Source organism: Erpetoichthys calabaricus, chromosome 1, assembly GCF_900747795.2.
Source record: "Erpetoichthys calabaricus chromosome 1, fErpCal1.3, whole genome shotgun sequence".
NCBI classification, from domain to species: Eukaryota; Metazoa; Chordata; class Cladistia; order Polypteriformes; family Polypteridae; genus Erpetoichthys; species Erpetoichthys calabaricus.
The window spans coordinates 294,415,720-294,430,306 of NC_041394.2; the positions used below are offsets into that span (position 1 = coordinate 294,415,720).

Sequence of the window (14,587 nt, forward strand, 5' to 3'; positions counted from 1 at the left end):
CAAACAGCAAGAAAAGCTGCTTTAATCAATTCAGACCTTTATATTTTGTATTTTAATTAAAACGAACACTGCTTTTCTGAAAGAATGGATTAAGATTTTACTGAGCAGTAAAAGTCTCCAAATCAAAAATATCCAAATATGATATATTCACTGATGGCCTTAATTGCAGAATATTTTCCTGGAAATCTGCCATTTGGTCAGCTTAGGAGAACATTTTTTCCACAGCACCCTAGGATGCTTTGTGAGGATACAGTGGCATGTACAGATCTTTCATGAGTGCAAACTGTAAGATTGTTCCAGAGCTGCTTCAGGCACAAATGATGTCACCCACTTTATCAGTAATCCTGCCTTTCACCCTGCATGAATTAAAAAATTACAGTACTTTCATTTGAGCGATATATTAGCTCAGTGGTTCTAAACATTCAGTCCTCAGGGCCCCCTGTGGCTGCAGATATTTGCCCCAACCCACGTCTTCTCTCATTTAGACTCCTGCCTTAACTAAGCAAGCCATTATTTTAGTTGTTATGTACAACCATCAGGAAATTATGAACTGGTGATGCTAAATATTTTTTACTGAATGAAGCAGGAATGTATATATGTTAGATGGGTAACAATTCATTATTTTTCCTTTTATATATTTTGCATTATTTCTAAATATTCTGGTTATTCTGACAATTATGTATTAATAAGAACACAAGTTGCTTTTTCCAGAGTCATTTGTTCTGAAGTCTGCTTTGCTCAATATTAAATTGTCTGTATTTAGATACAATGAAGAAAGCAATCTCCACAGAAAAAGTGATTAAATAAAGTAAGATAATTTAAAGATACATAAAAAACAAATATGTCACAATTACCTATCTGTTTAAATCTGACAAAACTGCACTTTCTAAATGCAAAATAAAAGGGAAAACCTGATCAGCCAATTAAACAATGACATCAATTAAACTTAACAATGCCTGACTGATTTAAAAACTGGTTGGAACAAAAACCTGCAGCTACTGGGGATTCCAAGGACTGCCACCAGATATATAACACTGATCCCTATGCAGCACCACATCACTAATTTGCACATATACTTAGCCAAGTGCTTAAACTACATCCAAAACAAGCCTTAAAGAAGCCCTGCCTCTCCCTGAGAAAGAAAACATAGTGCCACTCTGTGAAATAATAATAATATTAATACAAGCATAAAAGCATTACAACTGTTTACACAGCATTTCTGTCTTCTCCATGAAAGAAAAAATTACAAAGCATCTGCTCAGAGAAACAAAAAAGGCACGCAGTTGCACCTGATGCAGTTAAATCAAAATGCTACAGCAAGAATTATTACCAGGACAAGAAAATACAAACACATAGAGTAATTCCAGTTCTTAAGTCTTTATACTGGATCCCAGTTAAGTTTAGTACAGATTTCAATATCCTGCTTTTAACATATAAAATAGCCAATGTCCTGTTTACTTATCTGAACTTATCACTACTTATAAACCTAAGCAAACATTAAGTTCTCAAGATGCTAGCCTACTAATGATTCCAGGGATTAATAAAATAATAGTAGAAGTTGATCTTTTAGTTACAGGGCCCTGAAGCGGTGGACTGCTTGCTACTATAAGAGGTGCCCCTTCATTCTCAGCTTTTAACACTAGAATCACTGAAGCCGACGAAAAAACTCGTAATGCCGATCTGAGTTAGTGTAGGAAGACAGGAAATGTTGAACAAATACCTAAAATAGAAACTTTTTTCATGTTATAGTACTAATGACAAAATTTTGACAGAGTGTATAATGTGTGAAGACTGAAGTCCAAATATCAAATATACGCTTTCACAAAAGGTACAAGTACAACAAAACAAGTGCGCTTTTATTCACAAATATAACCAAAGAAAAAGAAATCGGGTTAGGGTACGTCATTGATAAGACTGCTTTGGTAGTACAGCGGTAAGAACTGCTGACTCAGAACCAACAGGTCATGGGTTTGATCCTGGCCACTTCCCAAAATTATTGTTTTGAGTAGTGAGCTGCTCTTATTGTTACTATTACACAATAAAAACATACATTTGATTTGAGTCTGTAACAGCTGGTGTAAATGTATGCTGCTTGTAAAGGTTAGCGTATTATTATGCAGTTTTATTCTCTCAGTCACGTTCACGCTCACCCCGATCTGACACTGCTGTTTTCAAATAAAGACGTGCTATAACAGAGGTGAACTCGGATGAGGATGAGGGTTTTACATCGGAGATATGTCCACTCACATATAAACTGTTACTAATGCTAACTTATTATGTTTCTCTTCTTGGTTTTCTCATGTGGCACTTGGTGCCACTACTCTACTGACAAGGTGTTTGCCTGCCTATGGAAAAGTCATCTCTGGGTAGAAGGGTCCTTTAATCAGATTGGCCAACCCAACAGTGACTCAGCTGTGGAATGGCCAGTTGGGGAGGATGCTTGTTGGCTGAGGTATCCTCAACGTGATAGTTCTGTATTTAGTGAGTGATATAATCTATTCTTACATTTTGCTTTGTATTTTGTACTATTGTATTGTATTCCTGAGGCGACAATAAAACATTATCCATCTAGCTCTGTGAAGATCATTTGTGCTCTGCTTTGTGTATTGTATTTACCCCATTTTTTTCCCTTCAGGGGTCTTTTTTTAGGAGGTTTTTTTTTTTGTCTTCTTTTAAAGGCTGGTGGGCTGTCAATAAAACTAGGCCTTTAAAAGCCCATTTCAGGATTCCTTGTGTGATTTTGGGCTATACAAGAAATAAATTATTGTTGTTGTTGCCTCAACTTCAAACAATGGAAAGAGCCAGTCTCATGATGCTGCATTATCGTACAGCCAATTTGTGACCTAAGCTTGTAACTCTGTGAGCAAGCTAGTTTGTGATCATTTGTTGTATTTCATTTGCGGTTATTGTTCTGTTTGCATCTTTTGTTGCTTGAGGTATGTTGGCACTGCTGCCTCACAGCTCAGATCACACTTTTGGCCACAATAATTGATCTAGCATAGTTCCCTAGCCCCCAGAGACACTAAAACACCATTGCTTCATTATAAGGCACTCAAAACTAGTTCAGTTCCTCTTTACCCAATGACTTAAATGTATTTTATAAAGTTTGGAAACATTTCTGTTTTCACACAAATTCACAGTGAGGTAAACACTGCAGGGATCGTTCATCATTAATGAAGAAGAATTTGAAATTGATGCTTAGTAAACAAAAGGCTTGTTAGTTTAACAGAAAATTTGTCTATTTTACTTGTAAACTTGTTAAGCATATTAGCCTTGTATCTTCTCGATAAACATCTCTGATAGATTTGCACCATTTTTAAAGGTTTGTATTATGCTTATTATTTGTTTGTGTGTGTCATACAGTACAAGTTTTGGAAAAACACAAGTACTGTATAATTAAAATAGTAACCCATATTTATAACTACACCTCAAGAATTACGAATGTCCAGCTGGTATGCTGGGAAAAAAACCCAACTATATACATACAGCAAATGTATATTTTAACAGCAAAAAAGCTCTACTGCAATAACATTTAAAGCCTATTAGTGCAAGCTTATTTATATTTAAGTATCAATTAACTGAATCATTGTGTGAGAATATATATATTTTTTTTTTTTTACAAGGAAGTGTATTTTTCTATGACAAATGGTGAAAACTACTTTTTTTAAATTAAGCTTTGTAATTATGAGAAGCATTCTGTTTTTTTTATTGATGCCATTGTATTATGGATAAATATTTTCTGTACATATTTTACTAGTTAAAAACATGGCATATATGCATTTACACACACAAATGTTTTCTATAAATTAAAAAAAATATATATATATATATGTCACTCCATTGCATTTTATAATGGAAAATAATTGGACACAGCTCACTTCTAAAAGAAATACCTAAAAACTTAACTGAATGTCAGTTTTTCAAGGTGAGAGTTGATGAGCATTGATCCAAGTCTTAAAATTATTGCAAAATATCTTATACAGTACATGTCATTTTAAAACAAAAAACACTAATATTATGAGATTCAGCCATTTTAAAAGACAATCAGCTATGCACGCTCACTCAGCATCTGTCTTCTTTTGCAACAGTCTTTAACCCCCCCCCCCCCCCCGCTAACCCAGCCCCCCAAGGGGCATGGTTTACTCTTGGAAGTACAAAATCACAGTAAACTATTTCTGCCTCGTGTTTAGTATTGTGTTGATTTTCTTAATTATCAGAGAACTCCTCTCAGGAGTTGTTATCACAAAAGTGAATACAAAACATTTCCTTACCTCAAGAAAAATAGTACCAGGAATATGCAATAAACTGATAATTTCCAAATTCCTTTTGCTGTCAAAAACATGTCAAAAACCATGGAAGGCATTTGCGTCTTCAAATTGGACATATTCACTAAGTTCTAAGGCTTTTGTTTTAAGGTGGTGTTCTATGCCCCATAGGTTATATTATGAAACTCTAGAATTAACTATATTTTTTTCAAATTTATAGAAAAAGCTTAACTTTAGGATACAATTTCACATGGCAAATACAAATAAAATGGCTGATGAATTTGCCACTGGATAATTAGAAATCTTTCTAGACAAGCTAAATACACTTATTATCAGGACAACAGGATTCACTCCTGGACATTTTCAGCTGCTGGAGACCGAAAACTACCTCTAATTCAATGTCATTAGTGGAATCCCTGCTCTTTGTGTCTAAAGAGTATCCAGAACTGTTACAACAGGCAATGGATGCATTTATTCCAGTTACATCAACACTAGAGGGCTTCGCCCCCCTGCTAGCTTCGCTCGCCAACCCCCGTGTTTGGTTAATTGGATATACAATTTGACATGTTTTTTTTTGGAATTGTTTCAATTTCATATTGTTTCCGTTTCTGTAATAAATAATCCGAGTTTCTCTGTTTGTCCCTGTGATTCATTGATTGTCATAGCAAAAGCTATTCTCACGGTAAACTGTAAACATTTTACTACGAATGGCATATCACGATCTCCTTTGGTGTGTAATGTTACTCGCGGAATATATACATCACCTTTATTTTTGCCTGTTAAAGTTTGCATCGCCTCTCCGAGATCATCAATATACACCTGACCGAATTGTGAACTCTTTGAAATTTAACCTGTCGTTCCTTTAACCGTTGTGTGACTACAGATTCTCATAGCATATGGTCCATTATTGTGTAAATCCACGTTTTATCCATTGAATGATGCGAATGTGAAAAGACTTTGTTGTCTATTCTTTTTTTCAGACCTAAATTTGTCCTGGTATTTTTTCAATTATACCTGGTTCTGATGATTAATCACCTTTTGTTTGCGGTAATGCAATCGTTTCTATCTCTTCTTTGATACTGTAGTGACTGACATGATAAAGTGTCACAAAAGTTTTACCTGAACAATCGCTGACTTCCTAACCCCAAACACAACTTTCTAGCACCCTCTCCAACGCCCCCCCTTACCGCATGAAATCAATACCCCGCTATCAGTCCTCCGTGCTGTACTCCGCCTTCCCTCAATCGAACCTAAGAGTCACTTAAAACCAAAAAGCCCTCAACCTGGGTGGGACGCTACAATACGTTCGAATTCTACTGCTTTCATAGTCTGTACCTTTGTCTGCATGTGTATTGCGCCATCATTTGTTTGACCCTTTCGAATTCCACCGCTTTCATAATCTCTTATCTGCCTTTATTTCTCTCCAATGCCTTTGGGTCTCTATTCTCCGTATTGTCCTTATACGCTTTCTATGCGCTGAGAGCACATGATTTGTGTGTACTATGTGCTTTTACAGGATTGATTTTTTTTTTTTTGAACGGTGTGCTCTTATATATTCCGTACTATCTTTGTGGACCTTTGCGGACCCCGTAGTGTCTTACGTTTGACTCTGGGGTGCAGTGCAGAATCCTCTTTTCTGTGTGGCTGTGTTGTTAATTGTTAGCTATGGGCGCGTTGTTAATCCAGGTGGGCTCGTGTTTGTATATCCGTCAGTCGAGCTCGTTCGTTTTGAACCCGTGCCTGCTTTGCTTCCGCAGTTTCAGATGCGCGTTGTAGGCGCCTGCATTCATTGATCTTATCCAGGTGGGCTCATGTGTGTATCGTTGAGCTGTATTGTGTTTGAATTTGGTGTAAAGCGTTCAGCGGTATGTACAATCCCAAGCAGCACATTATTCCTAACTTCACTCCGCAGTAGTGCCACTCACAATATGGCGGTTATTTTATTTGCGATTTCCGTTAGTTGAGCTGTACGCGCCTGCGCAGTACGTCTCCTGCGTCCACCGCCGTGTACCTGGGTCCATGCCATCCGGTTTACCATTCTCGGTTAGTAATATGGATATTTATAAGAAACAACATTTTCTCTCCTTGCATACTCGAAAAAGCACTGCAGTACACATCTTGAAGTGAAGAACAACCTTTGCATTATGTTTTTGGGGATAAAACCCAGGCTGGAACTCTTGTGTTCTCAAAGACAGTTCCACTCATCACATTATAGAACTGTATCACTCTAAGGCTAGATAGGTTTCTGTTGTCACAGTTGTCAATATAGCGAACAACTTAATAGATGTGTGCTAGTTATGACTTGTGGGTGCATATGAAAAACATTTCAGAACTGCTAACCAAGCAGACTCTTCCTTCAAAACACCTACAGACATTAACACAGTGAATGAGAACTGTAAGAGCCAATCTTAGAAAGTTAAAGTTTTGAGTTAAACTCATATTAATGTTTGCTTAATTTGAATAGAATATAATTTCTTCCATAGTCATAGACAATGGTAAAGTCTTTTCCCCCTATAAGTTAGTAAGAGATAGAACCTTCTTGCTATAACTGAGAAACAGTGTGATAATAAGCTCTTGTTGTGTTTAGAACAGGTCCCAGTAAACAGGGACTTGAAAGACTCATTTTCAACTTAGAAATGGGATAAGCATACAATTTTCTGACCGTTTTGAAATGGTTCAGAAATTATAAGTGATTAGTAACGATTTAAGATGTAACAAGATTAAGCTTAGAACTGAATTTTTTGCTATTTTAATTTTCTTTTTTGTGTGAACTGTTTTACTTTGAAACTTAACTAAACACTTAAAAAACGAAGATATTTTGTCTGTGGAATCATTTCTGCGCATCAGGCCTTTGTTGAATCCCATTTTTGTGTTGGAGCTGCTGAATTTTGGAAACTCTGGGAAAATGCAGCTATAAGAACTTTTTCAACTAAATCATGAAAAACATACTTAAGGAAACTGGTGGATAATAAGAGGATGTACACTCAAAATACAAAGCAGAAATCACTTGATTACATAAAGGGTAGCAAGTGCCTTGAACAAAATGTTCTATAGAATACAATTTATTTTTGTATAGCCCAAAATCACACAAGAAGTGACGCAATGGGCTTTAACAGGCCCTGCCTTTTGACAGACCCCCCCCTTGAATCTCTAAGAAGACAAGGAAAAACTCCCGAAAATGGAAGAAACCTTGGGAATCTATCTCATTAAAATGATGAATACCTGGCATTCGTTAAATAATTCATTTAATAAACACAAAATACGCAGTTTTGACAACAGCTTAAAAAACTCAGTGTTATTCACTGTATATTTCAGCATAAAAATAAACCGTTTTACTTTCACTCTAAGTAGTAGAAGAAAAAAAGCTTGCTATCTGAACTAGGTTAAGACCACATTATTTTATATTCAGATCTTGGTAATTTGCTTTGTTTACAACAGATCTGAATGTCGGTGTAAATTTTCAGTGGTTAATATATGTTTAATTGATGTCATATATGTTAAATGTTCTCATATAATGTGTATGACAAGAGCAAGGAATCAGTTAAAATACTGTTTTTAAATAAGGTATTTATTTAAAAAATAGGATTTATATGGATTTTCATAGTTAATAAACTTTTCAAAAAGACAAATGTGTTATTTATATCCACTCAACTCTTTTTTGTCCAAAAGGCCTTTGTTCTCTTTATTTTGCTTTGTTACATATACATTAGGAAGATCAGAAATTCAACACACTTAAGTAATGCTAAATACTGCATTTGTTCATGGTTTGAGACCAGTCACCTAGAAACCACAATTGGACACTCCTGTCATGTTGAAACATCTTATCAATTAATAAGCTAAGCAGCTCTTGGGCACAAACCATCATTAGTATATAATGATTTGTTTGGTTTATCTGTCAAACATTCAGAAAGTTACTCAGTACTGAAAGTGCATTCTAAACTCTACCAACTTTCAGAGAAGAAGATTAGCTGCAAGTTACAAAAGGGATTACTGACTATATGCAGCTACCCATTCATTTATTGACCAGTGATGTGACTTGGGTTATCTTATGGTAAATTCACATGATGCTCACTGGCACAACACAAAGACCACCACTCATTTTTAAGCATAAATCAGACTTTTTTCAGTCATTTGGTATCACTGTCCCCATCACTGGACATGCAAAAATGAGAAAACTATGTTCTTTACTGAGCTGGTCCCTCTAGTTGACATAGAGAACCAAGCTACACTACATTAAAACTAAGCATAGAAAAATTTGAAAAGGAAAATTATACATTTTTTTTGGACATAAATTGATGACAACAGGAATTATTGTAAAGCTGATTACCTGCTACTGTTCTTTGTATGATGAGTTGTTTGTTCTCCTGTCTGACTGATGCCAGTTAGTGTCACACCATCTCCTGGCTTCTTTCTATCCCTTCTACTCAGTGTACGATTCAAATCTATTGACCATTCCTAGAGAAAAAAACATTGGATTAAGTACATTTAAAAATGATAGACATCTGCATAATTTTATTTCCCATTATATGTGACATTTAAATTTCACAATGCAAATATTAATGGATGAAAGAATATAATGTAAGAAATTGTTTTGAAAAAGCTGTTAAACCAAAAATAATCCAGGTTTTCACACTTTCTAATGCTTCCAAAACACTTTGGATGAAGATTTGAAAGTACCCAAGGTGTTGCTTTAAAACAATGTTTCTTAAAGTGTGAGGTGTAATCCAAACTGGATCACGAACATGTTTGTAATGGATCACCGTGTTGTGTAATAATGCAAATTTTGTGGCGACTGAAAAAATACCCTCTATTTACATTCAGAGACATAGCCTACAACTTTGTTGATGCATCAGAGATTTTATTTCTAAGGTACAAAAACAAATATTCCCAATGACACCACCAACCCTCCTACAACCTGTGAAACAATGAAACCGAGATGACCAACTTCAAAAATGCATATAAAAAGGAAGAGGAGACAGAATGACATAGACAAGCTTGTGAGGTGAAGGGACAATGGTGATAATTTAATTGTAGAAACTAAAATAAAAAGTGCAGCACAAGGAAGTGATAATTATGGGTTGTATATATATAGTGCCATGGCAGTGTTGTATGTGAAATGCAGTTCCAGTGGCCATAAATAACTGGATGCTACCTCACTGAATGTTTGCTATTATAGCACAGATTGAATCCAGATCTGTAACAGAGGTGAAAATATGATTTCATATTATGATTAAAATGCGTTAGCTGCTAAGAATTACTTCCCTTAACATTATTTTAAAAAGTTACAGTAAATTTCAATTTATTGGTAGTGTGAAGGACTTGCTGGACCATTAAAAAAAGGAAAAACACCACAAAAAACTGAAAAGGGAGAGACAGGCTGTATGATGGGGACTTTAATGTTACCAACTGATGTTAAGCTGAACACCAAACATTTCAGAAAGGACTGTTTGGCAGGTTCTTCATCAGGATTTATCCTATCACCTGTATAGAATACAAATAGCACAAAAAAATTGTATGGAATAATTTAGCTGCACAGCTAAATTTTTGTACTAAGTTTACTGGACGGCTAAATGAAAGCCAGAATATGTTAAACAAATATATATACACTATCATACGGCGGTGTAAGAATAGGAACAGAAAAACTGTGAGAAAGGAATTCAGAAATCAAGAAGAAATAAATACTTCTTGAAAGACGCAGTATGCATGTAGAATTTTCGGCCAAGCAGGATTACATGTGAAAGTGATAAATAAAATCAGGCTTTCCGAATTTACGTACTATGGCCAAGGCATCTTGATAGTTTTGTTGCATGTATCTTGGACTTCCTGGAAATGTGAACGGTAAAAAGATCATTTTGCCTACACGTACGTGGTTATTTTCAGCGTTTGCTTGCAGTGCATCTGATAGTTCCACGCGCAGATCATGTTGATGTAAGCTGAGATAGTTGAGACACGCGCCCTGTTTTAACATATGCATCTACGACGTACTGTTAGAATAGTTTGCCGCTGGAGTGCAAAATAGTAAATGTATTCCTCATTGCTAATCTGTACGCGTAAAATTGGCATTGAGAAAAGCCTTATTCGCTTGGCAGTTCTTTTATTGGGAACATGTTGTAAATCTTTGTGCCAGCCAATGTCTCCGGAAGGGAATAAAACTGGGTAAACCATAGGATCACGATTCATATTAAGCGTGGAAATCTGTTTACAGGAGTTGCCTATGGGATAGATGTAAATGTCCCTTTCAGCAGGCGTTTCGCCATCTTCTCCGACGAAAATCGTGGTGTGACATGTCAGGGCATTGTATCGTCGTAAATCCTGCCTAGGGTTTTCCTTGAAAACCATTCGTACAGATGCTGTTGGATTGGACTGAGCGATTTCATGCATGTGTTTGTATGATTTAGCAAAGGGGTTGATGGTTCTGAGCATGGAATCTAGCTGGAGAAGTAAATTTTCGCTGCATGCAGTTTGCTTTATTTTGTAAGCGTACATCAGTAGCTTGCGCTGTGTCAAAAACATACAACTGTCCATATCCTGGAGAGGTAGAAGTGTTAGCGTATAGTGGAGAGGTTTGGTGATAAATTTGCCCGTGTATTTTAAAACAGTATGGTCCGTGGCCAGGAGGTTGAGTTATCTGTGCACCCATGGAAGCAAATGCTAGAGAAGAGTTGTATTCTTGAATGTGTTCACGATAATTTTTAGCTTCTGATGTTTGCTGTGTAAGAAGTAAAGACACAGGTGGCTCCCGCAAAGGTGGTAAAGCTACTTTACCGTTGTGGCAGCACCTCGAGTACTTATTGGCTGTATTATGCTCAGCAGGCCAGTATAGTGCATGACATGGAAGAGGACGAACAGGAATCAAGAAATGCTGTGTCGACTGCGTGTGGGCGGGACCAGTTTTGAAGTGGAAGCAGGACGAACCAGAAGAGAAATATGTATGAGATATATTGCAAATTTATGTTGAAGAATGTATTGTAAATGGGGTTCATTTGAAAAACGTTGTTTAAAAGACAAGGTAAATTAGTTACCAATGATTAATGTTTCTGACTACTGTATTTCTTATCTAACTAAATACAACCCAGATGTATGCAAGGTGAGACACAAAACATATTGCCACTCTCTGGCACTATGAGTCAGGTGACTAAATGACCATTAACTATCACATCCTTGTGCCACACATGTTAAAAGAAGAATTTATTTCTCTCAAGTCTATTACACTTTACATATGTATATACATATATACACACAAGATATAGATAGATAGATAGATAGATAGATAGATAGATAGATAGATAGATAGATAGATACTTTATTAATCCCAATGGGAAATTCACAGATATATACAGTTAGGTCCATAAATATTTGGACAGAGACAACTTTTTTCTAATTTTGGTTCTGTACATTACCACAATGAATTTTAAATGAAGCAACTCAGATGCAGTTGAAGTGCAGACTTTCAGCTTTAATTCAATGGGGTGAACAAAACGATTGCATAAAAATGTGAGGCAACTAAAGCATTTTTTTAACACAATCCCTTCATTTCAGGGGCTCAAAAGTAATTGGACAAATTAAATAACTGGAAATAAAATGTTAATTTCTAATATTTGGTTGAAAACCCTTTGCTGGCAATGACAGCCTGAAGTCTTGAACTCATGGACATCACCAGATGCTGGGTTTCCTCCTTTTTAATGCTCTGCCAGGCCTTTACTGCAGCAGCTTTCAGTTGCTGTTTGTTTGTGGACCTTTCTGTCTGAAGTTTAGTCTTCAACAAGTGAAATGCATGCTCAATTGGGTTAAGATCAGGTGACTGACTTGGCCATTCAAGAATTTTCCATTTCTTTGCTTTAATAAACTCCTGGGTTGCTTTGGCTGTATGTTTTGGGTCATTGTCCATCTGTATCACCACCCAATCAATTTGACTGCGTTTAGCTGGATTTGAGCAGACAGTATGTCTCTGAACACCTCAGAATTCATTCGGCTGCTTCTGTCCTGTGTCACATCATCAATAAATACTAGTGTCCCAGTGCCACTGGCAGCCATGCACGCCCAAGCCATCACACTGCCTCCACTGTGTTTTACAGATGATGTGGTATGCTTTGGATAATGAGCTGTTCCACGCCTTCTCCATACTTTTCTCTTGCCATCATTCTGGTAGAGGTTGATCTTCGTTTCATCTGTCCAAAGAATGTTTTTCCAGAACTGTGCTGGCTTTTTTAGATGTTCTTTAGCAAAGTCCAATCTAGCCTTTCTATTCTTGAGGCTTATGAGTGGCTTGCACCTTGCAGTGCACCCTCTGTATTTACTTTCATGCAGTCTTCTCTTTATGGTAGACTTGGATATTGATATGCCTACCCCCTGGAGAGTGTTGTTCACTTGGTTGGCTGTTGTGAAGAGGTTTCTCTTCCCCATGGAAATGATTCTGCGATCATCCACCACTGTTGTTGTCTTCTGTGGACGTCCAGGTCTTATTGCGTTGCTGAGTTCACTAGTGCTTGCTTTCTTTCTCAGGATGTACCAAACTGTAGATTTTGCCACTCGTAATATTGTAGCAATTTCTCAGATGGGTTTTTCTGTTTTCGCAGCTTAAGGATGGCTTCTTTCACCTGCATGGAGAGCTCCTTTGACCGCATGTTGTCTGTTCACAGCAAAATCTTCCAAAGGCAAGCACCACACCTCAAATCAACTCCAGGCCTTTTATCTGCTTAATTGATAATGACATAACGACGGACTTGCCCACACCTGCCCATGAAATATTGAGTCAATTGTCCAATTACTTTTGAGCCCCTGAAATGAAGGGATTGTGTTAAAAATGCTTTAGTTACCTCACATTTTTATGCAATCATTTTGTTCACCCCACTGAATTAAAGCTGAATGTCTGCACTTGAACTGCATCTGAGTTGTTTCATTTAAAATTCATTGTAGTAATGTACAGAACCAAAATTAGAAAAAAGTTGTCTCTGTCCAAATATTTATGGACCTAACTGTATATCTATATCTCTATATATCTATATCTATATATTGTGGAACCTGGCCCGGACACAGACAGACGGACATCGTTTAAAGTCACCCAACACACGTTTATTTTACAATATTTACACAGAATATGAAGCACACAACCCAGTGCTGCAGCACCAATCACCCCACAAAGTCCAGGCCCTCTCACAATGCCTTTCCTCTTGGTCTCTGACTGCCTCCACTCCTCTCATCCGAGTTCCGTCCTCTTTCACCCCTCAAACGGAGGGAGGTGGCCCCTTTTATATCCACCCGGATGTGCTCCAGGTCTCCTCCAGTAATCTTCCGTCGGCACTCCCCTGTGTGGCGGAAGTACCGGCTGTGTACCCGGAAGCACTCCAGGTGTCCCCGATCCTCTTCCCCCCAGCACTTCCTGGTGTGGCAGAAATGCCGAGATCCAGGGTTCTCCAAGCATTGGGACACCCCCTGTTGGTGATCACGGGCCCCTACAGGGGGTAGCTTCACAGCTCTGTACCCATGGTCCCCAAATCGACCCTGGCAGTCGCCCCCTCGTAGTCTGTAGGAGGCGCAAGCCCTCCTCCGGTCCTCTTTGGCGTCCCGGCTAGGGAACCACCCCCAGCCACGTGCCACAATATCTATCTATATTATATTATCTATATATATATATATATATATATATATATATAAATATAAAATTAAAAAAAACCTTGGTGGGAGACCAGGGAGACGAGACGTGATCTTCTTGAAAGAAACTTAAAAAAGACCCACGAGATGAAAGACATTGGCCACGGAGCTTCTCGCGGGGACCTTAAACATGAGATTTGGTGCCAAGAGATTGCAATTTGAAGTCCCGCGAGAGACACTGTAACATCACGCGAGACAAGGCAGTGAGACAACATTTAAAACAAGTTCACGGACATCTAACCATACAGTTGTTGGAATGCTTAGCGAGCATTCAGCCGCTCCCCCCCTTCACAACGCGAGCAGCGTTATATGTCCTGCGAGAAAGAGACTTAACCACGCCCGGGGCCGGAAATAAGAAAAAAGGACAGCTGCTATACAGGCTTTTAAATAAAATGATCGACACGCAGCACGACAAACATAACAAGCAGCTCGCCAGCAGCAGCAGCAAGACAACATGATCCGACTACATCTCCTTAGTGTGCATTCAGCCACCCCCCCTTCACAACGTGAGCTGCGTTATACATCCTGCGAGAAAGATATTTAACCACGGCCGGGGCCAGAAATAAAGGACAAGTATTGTTTTTACAAAAGTTTTAAAGTAAAAGTGAAAATAATACATAGGTAACAATTCCCATTGTATATCTGGTAAACCAAACCCAGGGGGAGGCGAG

General features: G+C 37.7%; 1 protein-coding gene across 4 annotated transcripts in view; it reads right to left on the minus strand.

Moving 5' to 3' along the window:
- pacsin2 (protein kinase C and casein kinase substrate in neurons 2) overlaps window positions 1-14,587 on the minus strand; it is a 108,183-nt gene that overhangs the window by 7,194 nt on the left and 86,402 nt on the right. For all 4 annotated transcript variants that reach the window (XM_028816955.2, XM_028816948.2, XM_028816941.2 and 1 more), the window contains exon 8: window positions 8,593-8,720. In XM_028816955.2, coding sequence (XP_028672788.1) covers window positions 8,593-8,720 — 128 coding nt within the window. The remainder of the gene's footprint in view (window positions 1-8,592; window positions 8,721-14,587) is intronic.